The sequence below is a fragment of the Mitosporidium daphniae genome (assembly GCF_000760515.2).
Source record: "Mitosporidium daphniae strain UGP3 chromosome Unknown contig-55, whole genome shotgun sequence".
In the NCBI taxonomy this organism is placed as follows: domain Eukaryota; kingdom Fungi; phylum Microsporidia; genus Mitosporidium; species Mitosporidium daphniae.
The window spans coordinates 16104-29856 of NW_013546223.1; the positions used below are offsets into that span (position 1 = coordinate 16104).

At 43.0% G+C, this 13753-nt stretch overlaps 9 protein-coding genes across 9 annotated transcripts; 4 read left to right on the top strand and 5 right to left on the bottom strand.

Annotated features, from left to right (window-relative positions):
• Window positions 1-447: 447 nt before the first annotated feature.
• On the top strand, window positions 448-2398 carry DI09_55p120 (uncharacterized protein; the record flags this gene model as incomplete). The annotated part of the gene is made up of 4 exons (XM_013381768.1): window positions 448-528; window positions 586-1243; window positions 1292-1408; window positions 1548-2398. 4 exons carry the CDS (start codon window positions 448-450, stop codon window positions 2396-2398), a joined length of 1707 nt encoding a protein of 568 aa, XP_013237222.1.
• An 875-nt stretch (window positions 2399-3273) lies between these two features.
• Window positions 3274-4442, bottom strand: DI09_55p130 (RNA-binding protein; the record flags this gene model as incomplete). The annotated part of the gene is made up of 4 exons (XM_013381769.1): window positions 3274-3466; window positions 3498-3629; window positions 3656-4317; window positions 4380-4442. 4 exons carry the CDS (start codon window positions 4440-4442, stop codon window positions 3274-3276), a joined length of 1050 nt encoding a protein of 349 aa, XP_013237223.1.
• A 1165-nt stretch (window positions 4443-5607) lies between these two features.
• On the top strand, window positions 5608-6543 carry DI09_55p140 (uncharacterized protein; the record flags this gene model as incomplete). Its single annotated transcript, XM_013381770.1, has 1 exon — window positions 5608-6543. The coding sequence occupies one exon, from the start codon at window positions 5608-5610 to the stop codon at window positions 6541-6543; it is 936 nt and encodes a 311-aa protein (XP_013237224.1).
• Window positions 6544-7429: 886 nt separating this feature from the next.
• On the top strand, window positions 7430-8271 carry DI09_55p150 (uncharacterized protein; the record flags this gene model as incomplete). Its single annotated transcript, XM_013381771.1, has 3 exons — window positions 7430-7688; window positions 7713-7867; window positions 7897-8271. The coding sequence occupies 3 exons, from the start codon at window positions 7430-7432 to the stop codon at window positions 8269-8271; spliced, it is 789 nt and encodes a 262-aa protein (XP_013237225.1).
• A 93-nt stretch (window positions 8272-8364) lies between these two features.
• DI09_55p160 (putative Sac6-actin filament bundling fimbrin) lies at window positions 8365-9966 on the bottom strand (the record flags this gene model as incomplete). Its single annotated transcript, XM_013381772.1, has 3 exons — window positions 8365-9321; window positions 9414-9515; window positions 9580-9966. 3 exons carry the CDS (start codon window positions 9964-9966, stop codon window positions 8365-8367), a joined length of 1446 nt encoding a protein of 481 aa, XP_013237226.1.
• A 593-nt stretch (window positions 9967-10559) lies between these two features.
• Window positions 10560-10862, bottom strand: DI09_55p170 (uncharacterized protein; the record flags this gene model as incomplete). The annotated part of the gene is made up of 1 exon (XM_013381773.1): window positions 10560-10862. One exon carries the CDS (start codon window positions 10860-10862, stop codon window positions 10560-10562), a length of 303 nt encoding a protein of 100 aa, XP_013237227.1.
• A 135-nt stretch (window positions 10863-10997) lies between these two features.
• DI09_55p180 (uncharacterized protein) lies at window positions 10998-11360 on the bottom strand (the record flags this gene model as incomplete). Its single annotated transcript, XM_013381774.1, has 1 exon — window positions 10998-11360. The coding sequence occupies one exon, from the start codon at window positions 11358-11360 to the stop codon at window positions 10998-11000; it is 363 nt and encodes a 120-aa protein (XP_013237228.1).
• A 275-nt stretch (window positions 11361-11635) lies between these two features.
• On the bottom strand, window positions 11636-12100 carry DI09_55p190 (uncharacterized protein; the record flags this gene model as incomplete). The annotated part of the gene is made up of 1 exon (XM_013381775.1): window positions 11636-12100. The coding sequence occupies one exon, from the start codon at window positions 12098-12100 to the stop codon at window positions 11636-11638; it is 465 nt and encodes a 154-aa protein (XP_013237229.1).
• A 42-nt stretch (window positions 12101-12142) lies between these two features.
• Window positions 12143-13743, top strand: DI09_55p200 (putative dimethyladenosine transferase; the record flags this gene model as incomplete). The annotated part of the gene is made up of 6 exons (XM_013381776.1): window positions 12143-12295; window positions 12322-12429; window positions 12451-12594; window positions 12629-12802; window positions 12833-13182; window positions 13407-13743. The coding sequence occupies 6 exons, from the start codon at window positions 12143-12145 to the stop codon at window positions 13741-13743; spliced, it is 1266 nt and encodes a 421-aa protein (XP_013237230.1).
• Window positions 13744-13753: the final 10 nt, after the last annotated feature.

A 13753-nucleotide genomic window follows, 5' to 3' on the forward strand; every position in this document is an offset into this window, starting at 1 on the left:
GGAAAGCTGTATATGAATAGCAAATTCAAAGCAACAGATGGCTGTTTTGCATGTGTGCTTGTCGACGCGATTTATTGAAGCCAAAGTGTGCAAAGATACTCGATTACAGAGTTGTTCGTACCACTTTCAGAGATATTCTGATTCAAAGCGCTACTAGCTCGTTTTGAGGACAAATTGCTGGAAGGGGTGTGTGTTCTTTAGTCCCAGTTAAGCTCTGCTGGGGATAGCAAATCGACATCATTAATCAAGCAGCAAAATTGAGATTCGGTTTTGGTGCATGCAAATTTGTGGACCAAGTCAACGGGTAATTATGACACAGCAGTGGCACAAAAAAGAAAAAACATATCCATGACGTGCTTGGGCTTTATTCAACATATTACGTTGCGTTTGCGAGTTATGCAAATGTTTGTTGTTCAAAAGCCGGCTAATAAGAGTTAATTTTTATTCATGTCGTTACGGCAATTAAGAAAGCGATCGGACAGCCCGCAGGACCAGGAGCCATCGTCAGGTGAAGAATGTAATTACCAGGTGGCACGTGTCAACTTTTTTGCAGTTCTTGAGGTATCTTGTTATGCTGATGGCTAGGAGGAGCTCGATGCATCCACGAACGACGAGACGCCAATTGTATTTCCAAAAAAGATAAAGAAAAAAAGTGGCGGCAAAAAGTCGCTGAAGCCATCAAAATCTAAGATATCCGCAGAAAGTTGTCCGATCTCCAAAGAGGCTCCTAATCCTTGTGAAACAGGCTCCGGTCAGCCGTTTATAGATAGAAAGGTCCTTACAATTGATCGGAAACTACTTAACTATGAGAATGAAGAGCGCCGCAGATTCGGGACAGGCGTTCAAAGAACACACTCGAGTGCCCGAAGCGGTCGCAGTACTGGAATTCTCGTCCCACCGCGGCCGCATTTTGAGCATCTATTGATTCGTGCAGGCTCAGCTCTTGATCTTGGCATCGTGGACGAGGATAATGATCATCAAAATGGTGCTTGTCTTCAGGAGGAAAACAAGCCAGAATCCTGTGATGTAAAAAGACATGCCTCTAAAGCGATGTGTGTGCGCATGGTTCATGGGCGGCGCGCTGTCGCTGCCGAATATACCATGATTGAAGCAGCATCAAGTGGCCATCCAGAGGCACTTGCTGAGTGTCTGCACAAATGGCCCACACACCCGGGTACGCTCTTGTTACTTGCATTGAGTGAAAAACATGCGGGGCGGTTTGCCGAGGCCATGGCGCGAGTCGGTTTGTGATGGTTTGAACTCACTCCAGAGCTTGCATTGGCAGCGTTAGAACATGGTGCAGGCGCGCGTTTCCGTCCTGGAATCCATACGCTTTCATATTCCTATTACGAGAACCGCATCCTTTTTCTGTTGCTCTTTTTCTACGCAGAACTGATCGGCCGTCGAGGTATGTCCAAAGCTCTTGATATTATTTTGCTTCATTTTGCCTCCAAACTTTCTTTCCTTTTTTATTTGAAACCTTAATCTTTTTCCTGCAGGATGCTGGCGGTCCGCGCTGGAAATTGGGCGGCTACTTGTTTCGTAAGATATTCCCACTAATTGTAGATTGGATTCTCCTCGTTGGCTCGATCCAATGGGTGCCGTCTTTTTGCTGGATTTTTTCGCGTTGCAAGAAAAGGAGTATCGCTGGATTTTGGAGGAACTTCCACAAATTTATACGTTAATTTGGGGACCAGAGTACACTGAGGTCGCTCGGTATGTCCCAAATATCTTCTTTTCTGAATCGCTTGCCTCGTTTCTTCTTCTTGAGGCTGTTGGGGAAAAGGAGAAAAAGGCTAAGACTATGTCAGCAGTCGAAGGGGACAACATTGCTGAAAATGATAGCAACCAGAGGGCGTCAAAATATGCAGAGACATCGGCCAGGTTGCAGGAAGCTATTCGACGCTTTCCTGCGCTTGCACAGGCGCTTGCATTTGGAGAGGAAGCCGACACTAATCTTGGAGCGCTGGAAAAGCTTTATTTTGAACGGTGCTCATCGCAATGGCGGATGCCAAATGTCGCCCAATGGCTTTACACAGCCATGACCGATGTTAACGATGGAGCCGCCAGTTTTGGATTAGGCGTTGGTGAGATGGGACAAGCGTCACAGCAGATCGAAGCCTTGTCCTTGATGTCGCCCGAACAACAGTTGACCATCTGCCGACATGCATATCTTTCAGGTCTACCGCGGAAACATTGGCCGCTTTCGGACTGGATGCGTAAAGCACAGCTGGACGAGACAATTTGGGCTTTTGATCCCCTCCCACCGCTTGACACTATCCATCCGACACCCGTCGACACGTTCTTCAATGGCGAGGATGATCAAGAAGATGCAGACGAGCCCTCGTCTCTTTTCGCATGGTTCACATCCGCCCTGAGCAGCCTTAACCTCTACTAAACATAAACAGAACTGGTATAAGAATTGTTCGATACAATCTGAAAACGGCTTTTGGGAGCAATTTTAAACCGCCAGATGGCTAAAAGGGTCCCGTGCTAAACGAAGATAATTCTGGTGTTTGTCTCGAGTTTTTGCATTCCCATTCTGCCACTTTCCTCTCAAAATTAGCACGCGTTGATATGCTACTCTTTTGAAGATTACATTTGATTCTGTAAGCTGAAATCAACAATAGCGTCTTTAATTAAAGCCTTGGTTTGCGATAAATTTTCCGGGTTTTAGATAAAAAGCGGCTAGCTTATGATGGCACGATTCTGGAGCTACTTTCAGCAATCGGATGGGAGTTAGGGTTGGGCCTTTGATGCCGACAACTTTAAAGCGATAAAAATTTGTACTTTTTTGACTTTAATTTGGTGTGATGGACCCTAGCGAACACGACTGGGCCCACCGTTCGCGTATGCTGTCCAACGTATGGAAAGACCTACTGATTGCATAGATTGGTTACAGAACTGGACGTCATGCGGGGTCGTCTATTCTAGACATTGACCAATTTCCAAATGCATACCAAGAAGGATATGCTTTCGGCTCGGCTGTTGGCTATTTTGTGACACTTTGTATGTTATTACGCCAAAAAGAAAGGTTTCAATGACAAAAATTTATATCCAATAGCACCATCAATGTTGCCGATGAGCTGCTTGCCGCTGCAAGCGGGGTATTTTCCGAGCAAGAGATTAGCGAAATCCTTGCTGTCAAATCAACAGGAACACCAATTCCACCATGGCCAGTGGGCGAAATCAACAAAGAGCAGAATGGACCTCCCGAAAAAAAAGACCAACTTGTCCGTATGCGATGTCTTAAAAAAGTTATCGATTCTGTACTTATGAAATGGCTTCAGAACTAGCCATCGAGCTATTCAGCTTGTCAGTTCTAGTAGGCTGATTCAGCTGGGGGGCTTTGACAGCCTGTTGATGCCTCATCGATTCGGGTAGTGGAAACTGCTCCTCTTCTCCACGTCTTGGGCCAGTAGTGTAGAAAATTTTTGGACGAAAAGCAGCCTCCGCATTCATAATCCTACATGGGCAATCAGAAACGAACATCTTACGACGAGTTTCGGAATTTCTTCACCAAGGCCTCTTTGCCCTGAACATTTGCATATGTAAGGTCAGATATCTTATTGGTGTTGAAATTATCCCAATGCATCCCTTTTACCCTGGCATGAAAAGAAACAATAAAGCTAAAATCAGGGCAAAGCCAAATTACCGTGGCTCGACAAAGTTAATAAAGGCATACCCGACATTGCATCGATTTTTAAAGTCCATGCGCAAGTAGACAAAATCATACATCTGCATATGGGTTTCGTTGAGAAAGTCGATCAACATTCTTTGAGAAAATTTGTTTGGAATGTTCCTGAACATGCATGTGGTTCGCATGTCCAAGCCAGCTTCAATCCGCCACGGGATGATGGCGTTTGGAACTTGCTTCCCTTTTGACACGACCGACATTGGTGCCGGCGATGCGATCGGGGTAAGCAGCTGCGAGGCCAGCAACGATGACGAGGTAAATGCAGATGATGGGGGCGAGGAGAACGAATCTATGGACTGTAAAGTTGAAGGGAAATGATCGTCTAATAGTTTTGAAACCCAAGATTCGGACGATTCTTCCAGCTTAAGCTCATCGCCCTCCTCCTCTGACGAGGAAGGCAAAAACACCTCATGATGGTCAACTTGCAAATCACCATAAGCCAAGGAAGGTACGAATTTAGGGGGAAACACCGCATGAGGTATCGAACAAAAGGCTCTCAAGGCATTTTCATTTTGGTCCGGATCCCCCTCTCCCGCTCCATATGGCCTATTAAATCCAGCCAGAAAAGAGGACGATACATGAAGCAAAGGATATGAGACGTGCAGTTTGATTATTCCCCCCTATAAAGGATTTGAAAAATAAGTGCCTACATTGAACTCGAAGAAGAATTCGTTGAAAAAACACTTGAATTTTCTGGACGTCCGAAGTGAATTGAAGGACAGCCAGATTTCGTATCCAGTTGCATTGCAGACGATACTTTCAATTTGAAAGGCCCTATCCTGGTCCACAAGCAAGCTGAAATCGCTCTTCCTAAAGTAGAAATCCATGAGGCGATAAAAGAAGGCCACAATGTCAAACGAGTGTGAATATTCCACGTGCAGTTTGACAACCTCCAATTTAATTACACCGCAATTAGTAAACTGGTCATCAAAATCGTCGTTGGTATGATTGGTGTTGACCCGGAATTCTGGAATCAAGGTTTTGTTCATAAAAACAAGCTTGAAAAAGTACTACCATTAAAAAAATACAAACCTTGAAAAAAGTGCCGATGTCCAGCACGGAGAGCGAAAATGGAAAGTGATCATCGTCGGGTAGATGCAAGAACTGTTTGATCTTCTCAATGCTTACAAACTTGATAAGTATAAAGGAGGAGGTAAATATTGGAACAAAACAAACAGGGAACACCATGTACAGCGAAATATCGCTCTCATTCAGAGAAATTCTCTTTACAAATAAGAAAAATTGTTATTACTTGAAGGATGATCTCTTTGATGCCAATGTTTACGTTGATATAATCCGGGATTTTGACAACCAAAAACGGAGAAAGCAAATTGGAAATCAATTCGACGTCTTTTGAACCGCTCTCTTCTCTTGGATTGAAAAAGCGGGAATGCGAGGAAATGTTGCGATTCTTTTTGAAGGGTGTAAAAAAAAACTGACAAATCCTGACACCTGATATTGCCGGATATATAAACGCCAAATTATTGGTGGAAAATTGTTCCCTTGCTTTCCAAAAGTGGTCACAGGCATTAAAGTTGCTACCCAAGCAAAGTGAAAACGCTTCAAAATAAAATATCCGGTCTGAAAGAAGCTCWAAAAGGATCTTTTCAGATTGAGAATCGTGCAGAGAGAATATTTTAAGGCAATCCACATCCATTTTGGCTGCAGTCTGAACGGCGGTTTTCTTTTTATAATTGCCCTCGAACTGGTAGCTTTGAAATTGGCATGATAAGGTTTGGATTGGAATTACTTTTACAACATTGGAATTATTTTAATTGCATTGATTTTTGTATTGGAATATTAGCCTCAAAGCAAAGGTATTCAAAATTTATTACACCGAATGATAATTATGCCACAAAAATACTGTATTTTTTAAATTTTACTTATTTTACTTTTTTAACTTATCCCTAATGGTGAAGGATCGGCACTATTATGATTTACTCGGTGTTTCTCCAGAAGGATCTGCATCGGACATTCGCAAGGCATACTACTTGAAAGCAATGAAATACCATCCAGATAAAAACAAAGATGATCCAACGGCAGAATCCAGATTTAAAGAAATATCGGAAGCATATCAAGTTCTATCAGATGCTACCCTCCGAGCAAGATACGACCAATTAGGCCCTGCATCAGCATGCCCAGAAGCAGGATTTATCTCTCCCGAGCAAATCTTTAAAATGTTATTTGGCGGAGACAGGTTCCATACGCTAATTGGTGACATTTCGCTGGGAAGGCTTCTTTCTGAGATGGCCACCAGCGATGATCAAAATTCGAATACAGAGGAGATTCGAGAAAAAATAATTTCTGAAAAATCACAAAAAATACAAGAAGAAAGAATAGAAATGCTCTTATCAGCACTGATCTCAAAAACTTCTCTTCTTATCGACGGAGTGTATACAGAACAAGCCTTTACAGAGCTTCTCAAGGAGGAAGCGAAGGATCTTTCCAAGGAATCATATGGAGTCTCTTTACTCCGTTCAATTGGTTATGTTTACAGTACGCGCGCTAGACTTTATCTTGGGAAATCCTCGTGGTTTGGGCTCCCTGGGCTTTTTATTTCCATTAAAGAAAAGGGACACATCATCGGATCGCTTGTTGAAACCATTGGAGCGGTGCGGGAGGTCTCCAAGGAGCCGATCAAAGATTCGCCAGACTCCGAAGAAAAAATAAAAAGGGCCATGTGGAAAGCGACAAGCTTCGAAATTCAGGCAACACTACGCGAAGTGTGTGATCGATTCCTTCACCCGCAATCGGAGATGCCGCGAAGGGCAGCTGCAGAATTCTCTACCAGGCGGGCCCAAGTTCTCAAACTTATTGGCGATACATTCCGAATGGTTCATGAATAAACTTTGCCTGTAAACAACCAATCTCCCACATGCGCACCACTTTATAGCTCGATTTTTGAAGTTTTTAAGATTTATTTGTTGGTCTTTTAGAGCTTATATATTGAAATGGTCAAGAATAACACTTTGCTTATCTAAGAAGGCAGGAAAAATTATGATGTCGGTGGCAATTCGGATTTGGATGAAGGAGGTTCAGATTTAAATAATCTAAAGAGATATTGAAGTAAGATCCAGAATCTTTTCAAGGTTTCAGCGATGTATGGAAAAACACGAATAAGGAATTCGTCGGGATCAAGAACACTCTCAGATAAATATACATATAAACATGTTAAAGCAAAAGTAATTGGGACCCTAAAGTAGCTACGGTCAACTTCATAAGATAAATATAATAAGAAAAAACTCAAACTTAGAATACCTAAATGTGAAAAGCCCGTAACATATAGCTTAATTGTAGGAAACATGCCTTCTTCGCTCGAATACATAATAAAAAGCGTCTTAACAATGTGGTCAAAATAGTTAACGTATAATAGAAAGATAAAAACTAACTCAAGTGAATAAAACCATTTCTCAAAGAAAAAAAAAAGTATCAACCCCATAATAGCTGAACCCAAAAAGGATAAACTGATAAAATAGGAACCTATAAAAGCTGGAATCTTGAATGCTTTAAGTGAGGATAATATACCTCCGATAGTTTTAACGATATTTAGATTGCTAGAGCTGGAAAAAGTTTGAAAAACTGAAGGTATCAAGAGGGTGTCCATCGTAGATAAAAGAATACAAAAAATTATCCATTCAGCCAGTTAAAATCTAGTGACTGGAAGATGATTTGTGCATTGTGCAAATAATTTAATTAAATAATTTTTGCAGATTAAAATTAAAATTTGGCAAAATGCATGCACCTCACCCTGATGGCTCTTCAGAATGGTACTCATATCCGATGCAGCAATCGTCACAGACCCCGTACCAAAGTGGAGCTGCGTATTCTACATTCCAGCCACAGACCAGCGGATTTCAGCAGCATCAAAACAGCCACTCTGCGACTTCTTTTCTTACAGACGAAAGAAGACCCCCTTCAGGGGAGGCATTTTCGATTTGGGATGTTATTGGTGTTGGTAATTTAGATGGCACGGAGCCTCCACTTTTACAAGGTTTTTAAATTTTTTTTTCTTCAGAGCTTGGTATCAACCCGTCGCACATTGCCCAAAAATCACTCACCGTGCTCAATCCATTTAGGAAGGTTGCGCCTGAGATGATGGATGAATCGGACCTCGCTGGACCAATTGCCATATGCCTAGCCCTTGGCGGATCACTTCTTATCTCAGGAAAAGTATGGCACTATGGTTGCCATTATTTTAGATACATTTTGGATACATTTATGGCTTATCAATGCTCGGTTGGCTATCCATATTCCTGCTCGTCAACTTGATGGCTGAAGATGGCAGAGGCATTGATGGAACACGAACTGCATCGGTACTTGGATATTCCCTACTTCCAATGGTACCTCTGGGCCCGCTGCTGGGGGCCCTTTCGCATCTGCTAAAGGCTCTCCATGCACCGCCGTTTATTAGTTCTGCATTTACTATTGGTTTGGGAATTGCAATGGTGCTTTGGTGCACCATTGCGGCATCTTCCATCTTTACAGGTGTCCTGCAGATGCAGCACCAGCGTCTACTTCTCGCCTACCCACTTTCTCTACTCTACACCTGTTTTGCCCTGCTCTCTGTGTTTTAGGGCATCATTGTAATATGATAAAGCTGTGCCCTTAACGTCCAACCGTTCTGGAATAGCGAGTATAAACTACTTAAATTTAATTCAGTGATCGGGCTAAATGGACCTTTGGAGGGCCATCAATGAAGCGACAAACGTCATGATCATCTTTGCCTTGCATTCGACAATATCTTCCGGTAACAGAAAAAGCGCAGCCCCCATGCGTCTAGCGACGGAAAGGATATATCGCGCGTTGTTCAGAAGCTCTGCCTCATCAGAGTCGTAAGATAAAACTTTAATCGGTTCGATGCTTGGATCAAGGGCACGCAGCAAACTGATCAAAAAGGCACCATTTTTTAGTAAGGGATCTCCAAATGAACTGATCTTCTGATCAACGACTTTTTCGTTTGCCCACGCAAGCATATCCGCATCCTTGATTTTTGGAGAAGTCGAGCGCAGGGTGCGCAATAAATGGTCTCGCATCAATTGCCACACAAGAGCCTTTGTCAAGGTAACAGAGCCATCCGTGATATCAGCGCCCTGAATTCCTACCATGGATAATTTTACGTGGCCCTTGCAAAAGGAGACGACGCGATTTGTGTTCTCGATCATTTGGAATCGCGAGATGCGCTTCGATTCTGCTACAGAGCCAAGGGATGGTTCTCCCGGATAAAGCTTTGCCAGCGCCTGCAATAGAATACTGCCGTCACGTAGATCCCATAGGATGTGGGAAACAGCAGGCTCCACCCCTAGACTATTCATCCACATTACCAAGGCACGGGCCTCACGATCCCCCTGAGTCTCCTCAACAAGGATGGTAACCTCGCGCTGCTTTTCAACATCCAGCGGCGCCAATCCTGGCCATTTGTTGAATAGAGAAGCCATGAATGCCATGTTAAGGCGAGCATTGCCTGTGGTGATTGCCTTGGGGGTGATGTAGTGTTTGCAACCCATGCATGCAGCGGCGGCCACTATTGCCAGTGCACGAGCCTGAATATCCTCGCGAAGCGTACTTTCGAGCTGCATGGAGTCCGGGCTTAACCGATTGAGAAGACGGATGTAAATTTCTCCATCCTACGCATTAGCGAGGCAAATTATACCTTGAGGTCTGTGGAGAGATTTGACGCTCTGCGAGTGCAGCCGGTTTCTGCCAGATGATAGTTGACCCAACGGAGTAAAAGCTTTTCAGGAGGCAGTCGAAGTAGATCTTCAATCTCCTCTCCTTCGCCCAGTAAACGGAATAGCTCAGGATGGCACTGTAAAGAGACCTGAAAATGATAAATACAAAGGAAAAACCTTTGAAAACAGCCCAATTTTGATTATTTGCCATACCAGGCCTAAAATCAAGTGGGGTCGACCTTCCAGGATGTCTTGAGGTCCAATGTTAACTGTGGAACAGCCGAGAGATTTGGCAGACTGCACGGCGACATTTATGTTTTCTGTCTTATGAAATAGAGAGAGTGGCATGCAGGGTTGATGGTAATTGAGCACTCGATCATCAATGGTGAGTGGTGCCACCGAATTCAATAGCTTGCAAAGTAGCAGCCCATCCTTGCAGGCTTCAAATAGAGAAGAGCCATCAAGAGCTAATGGTAAAAGATGGCTCAAATGCATGTCGCTACCCAGGACCTCATTGATATTGGATGAGAACTGATTGACCTCGTCTTCGTCGATGGAATGAGTTATTCCTTCTGCACTTCCGTGGATTTTCTTCACCATCGATGGCGGTGTGCAAATGGATGATGTGCATGTGTCAAACCTTGCAGCAGATTCTCGCACAGATCTGATCCGATTCTTAATGGTGATAAAAACATCCTTCTACCTCTGAAGACCTGTCCAGTTTTGTGGTTGTCATGTAAAGAATTTAAAAAAATTTAATGTCATTTGTTTGAAATGTAATTTTAATTGAACCCAGTGATGGCAATTTGCTGATGCCCAATGTGTGTATTGAAACTTGGATGCGCTGAAGCAACTTTACACTGGCATCGCAATTGGCGGTTTGCGATCACAGACACCAGAGTTTATGAAAATAATTTCCCACCGCCATGAGACCAAAGATAAGGGGAATTTATTTAGACATTATTCAATTGCAGCCTATGTATGGGTATGATTACAGTTTGCCGACGGAACACAGTAGACAATCAAATAAAAGATTAGTTGTCACTTTCGAGCGAAGGGGGTGACAATATAATTGCATCTTGAAAGACCGAGGCGTCAGTATAGTCAATGTCAAGCAGTTGCCGTTTTCTCTTTTTGGGGGGTGCATCATTATCTCTGGATAAGATTTCAAAGATCTAGTGTGAGATTAGCAACTATATGTGTGCCTGCTCCAGCTTTTTGTAAATTTCTCCCAAAATATTGGCGATATCTGGAAAGGTGGTATCTCTAATTGCGTCGGCGATCTCGCATAGGCGTTCTATATCGGCGTTGGGTTCTAAAGTTTGCCTTAATTTAGCCTGTCTTGAAGTGTTGGGCAAACCATGTGCTTCAGGATTCGTATTTTGTTGATCATTATAGCCATTAAGGATAGGTTCTCTCCCCTGCGAAAGGAATTGTTGTAGCATTCCGGAAATCAACGGAAATTTCTGGCTGGAATTCTGCTGCTTCCCTTTCATTGTTTGGCCACGGAGTTAATATTTTAGAAAACCCACCGTAATGCATGATCAAATATTGGGAAGTTTTTTGCATGAAATGAATTTTATTGCGACCAAAAATTATAACAAGGCATCATACAAATAGAGGAAAAGCTATTATACGCCAGGAATGCCGGCACCAAAAGGGAAGCCACCAGCATGTAATAGGTGTGTGTTAGCATTTTGTTGGTTTCCTGGTTGTAAAGTATAGGGGTTTGGAAAAGAAGAAATCAGAGGCTTCTGAAAATTCTGTGCTTGATAACCATGGAAATAGGTTTGCGAAGGCGGTTGAAAACCAGGAGGATAGACATGCGAAGGCGGTTGAGAACCAGGAGGATAGACATGCGAAGGCGGTTGAGAACCAGGAGGATAGACATGCGAAGGCGGTTGTGGAGGAACTTCTGTTTGCAAATTTTGTGAATTTATTGCGCCGGAAATAGCTTCTTTCGGAGAAGAGATGGCAGAGTTCAAAGTCTTCATAGCACTCGCAGCGACATGATGCTTTTTGGCAAATAGGCCTATCAAAGAGCCAATGAAGCAGTAATTCGGCCTTATAAATAAAAATAAAACAATACACAAAACAAAGACATAACAACTCGCTTTCATAAGCAAGCCAAGATGCACCCAAAATTTGGCATCTCAATACCAGGAGAAAATGTTGCCAGAATAATTGGTTTATTTTCAAACAAATTAAAATGCCATCCCAACCCTAACCCATACAACCATGTCGCATGCTCGTGGCTTATAAATTTGGCCTAAAAAGAGTTCGGAACTTCGGGACGCATAAATCGGAAGCCATCGCCCTCCTTGATATCGCTTTTAATACTGAATGCCTCTCTAAATTTGGCGTTTTGGCGGGCCTTGGCATCAAAGGCAACCTCGCTTTCAATCTTGTCTTCGGTATGGCGTTTTTCGGCAAGCTCAAAAAGACGCTCCCGATATGCATTGGATTTATGCTCAATTTCGTCGGAAACATACTTTCCCGATACTTCCAGCTCTTCGATAAATTGCACAACTTTTAATTCGATCTCTCGCTTTCGGTTATGCTCAACAATGTCCTGCGATATGCTTCGAAGCACGGGCTTCGAATCCTCAAGCATCTCAGTATAAGATGCTGACTTGAACGAGTTTCCTTTGGGCTTCAGGTGCCCAAGGTTCTTGACCACATATCCGTTGGTTCCAGAACCACGAGGTGTTGCTAGCCCGATGCCGTTGTACATTCTGCAAAATTTTAAATTTCAATACATTTTTTATTAAATCAAATGGGAAAATCTGGCATCAAATTCAAAAAACAGTCGGGTCTCTCCGAAAACGACTCTGCACAAGGCTCCTATCTTGGAGGCCCTCAATTTACAAAAGCACTTGGCCAGCACATCTTGAAAAATTCTCTTGTAGTCAACTCAATAGTTGAAAAGGTAAGTATGCATGCGCATAGCTTTAGGCCAATATCCAATCGACCGACGTCGTATTAGAAGTTGGCCCAGGTACAGGAAATTTGACGATGAAGCTCCTTTTTGAGGCCAAAAAGGCATTGTGTTCGCATTTATTTGTTTAGTTGGTCGCTGTGGAGAAGGATCCAAGATTGGCGTCTGAATTGACCAAGAGATGCATGGTTACCCCGGATGCTCAAAGGAAATTGAACCTGATTATTGGAGATGTCTTAAAGATAGACCTGCCCTACTTTGACATTTGCGTCAGCAACACTCCATATCAAGTATGCCATTTTGCCCGTAAAAAACGATTGCTAGATATCCTCTCCGTTGGTGTTCAAACTGCTTGCTCATCGTCCGCTCTTCAGATCAGCCTTGTTGATGTTCCAACGAGAATTTGCCCTTAGACTTGTAGCAAAGCCGGGCGATCAATTGTATTGCAGGCTTTCTGTAAATGTCCAGCTACTTGCAAGGGTGGAACACATAATGAAAGTATGTGGTTAAAGATGCCATAAACATTAGGTTGGACGAAATAATTTTCGGCCTCCCCCCCAAGTGGAGTCCAGTGTGGTAAGAATAGAGCCGATCAGACCGCCACCCGAGATCGACTTTGACGAATGGGACGCCATGATACAGATTTTGTTCTCCAGGAAGAACAAAACAATTTCTGCGAGCTTTAAGACTGACACCGTTCTGAAAAATCTTCTAAAAAATTACCGGAATAACCTGCAGCTTATGAATCTTTCCAACGAGCCCGATTTTGATGTTAAGTGTGCTCTTGATCAAATCATCCATGAATTGGGGTTGGAGCAAGTCCGTGCATCTAAAATGGACATAACAGCATTTCTAAGGTATGCATGGATACAATTTAGGTTAGGCTACTGACCACATGTCATCAAAAGGGGCTCTATTTCAAAACCACCGATTTGGCTATTTAATAAATATAATTTGCATTTCATTCAATTCGCACTAATCAGCGGATATTATGATCGAGGCTCGGATGTTAAATTTTAATGGATTCAAGTGGACACCTGAAGGCATTCTTGTTCTATTTCACGCTGTTCGCGTGCTGTTCGTACGCTTTTTCTTACGGTAGAGGCTATGAGACCAGTTATAGTGTTATGGGCTATTCTTCTAGATATCATAGGGTCATCCAAGAAATTTTCGATCTCGGCGATATCAACGTTAAGGTTTATTCGATCGTTTACTTTGCATATAACATCCTTGTAGTCCTATCTGGATTTTTAGCAGATTCTGTTTCCGCATATTCGCAGCTGGTCCTATCCCTTGCTATTTTTACACGAAGCAAATATGTTTTTAAGTGCGAGTATCACAGTGACCATGTTTTTTTGGCCGCACTCGTTGTCGCCGGTATGACCTATTTGTGGAGGTTTGGAATTCCTAGCTTTATAGGAAATTCGATTATCTTCTAAAAATCCAGAT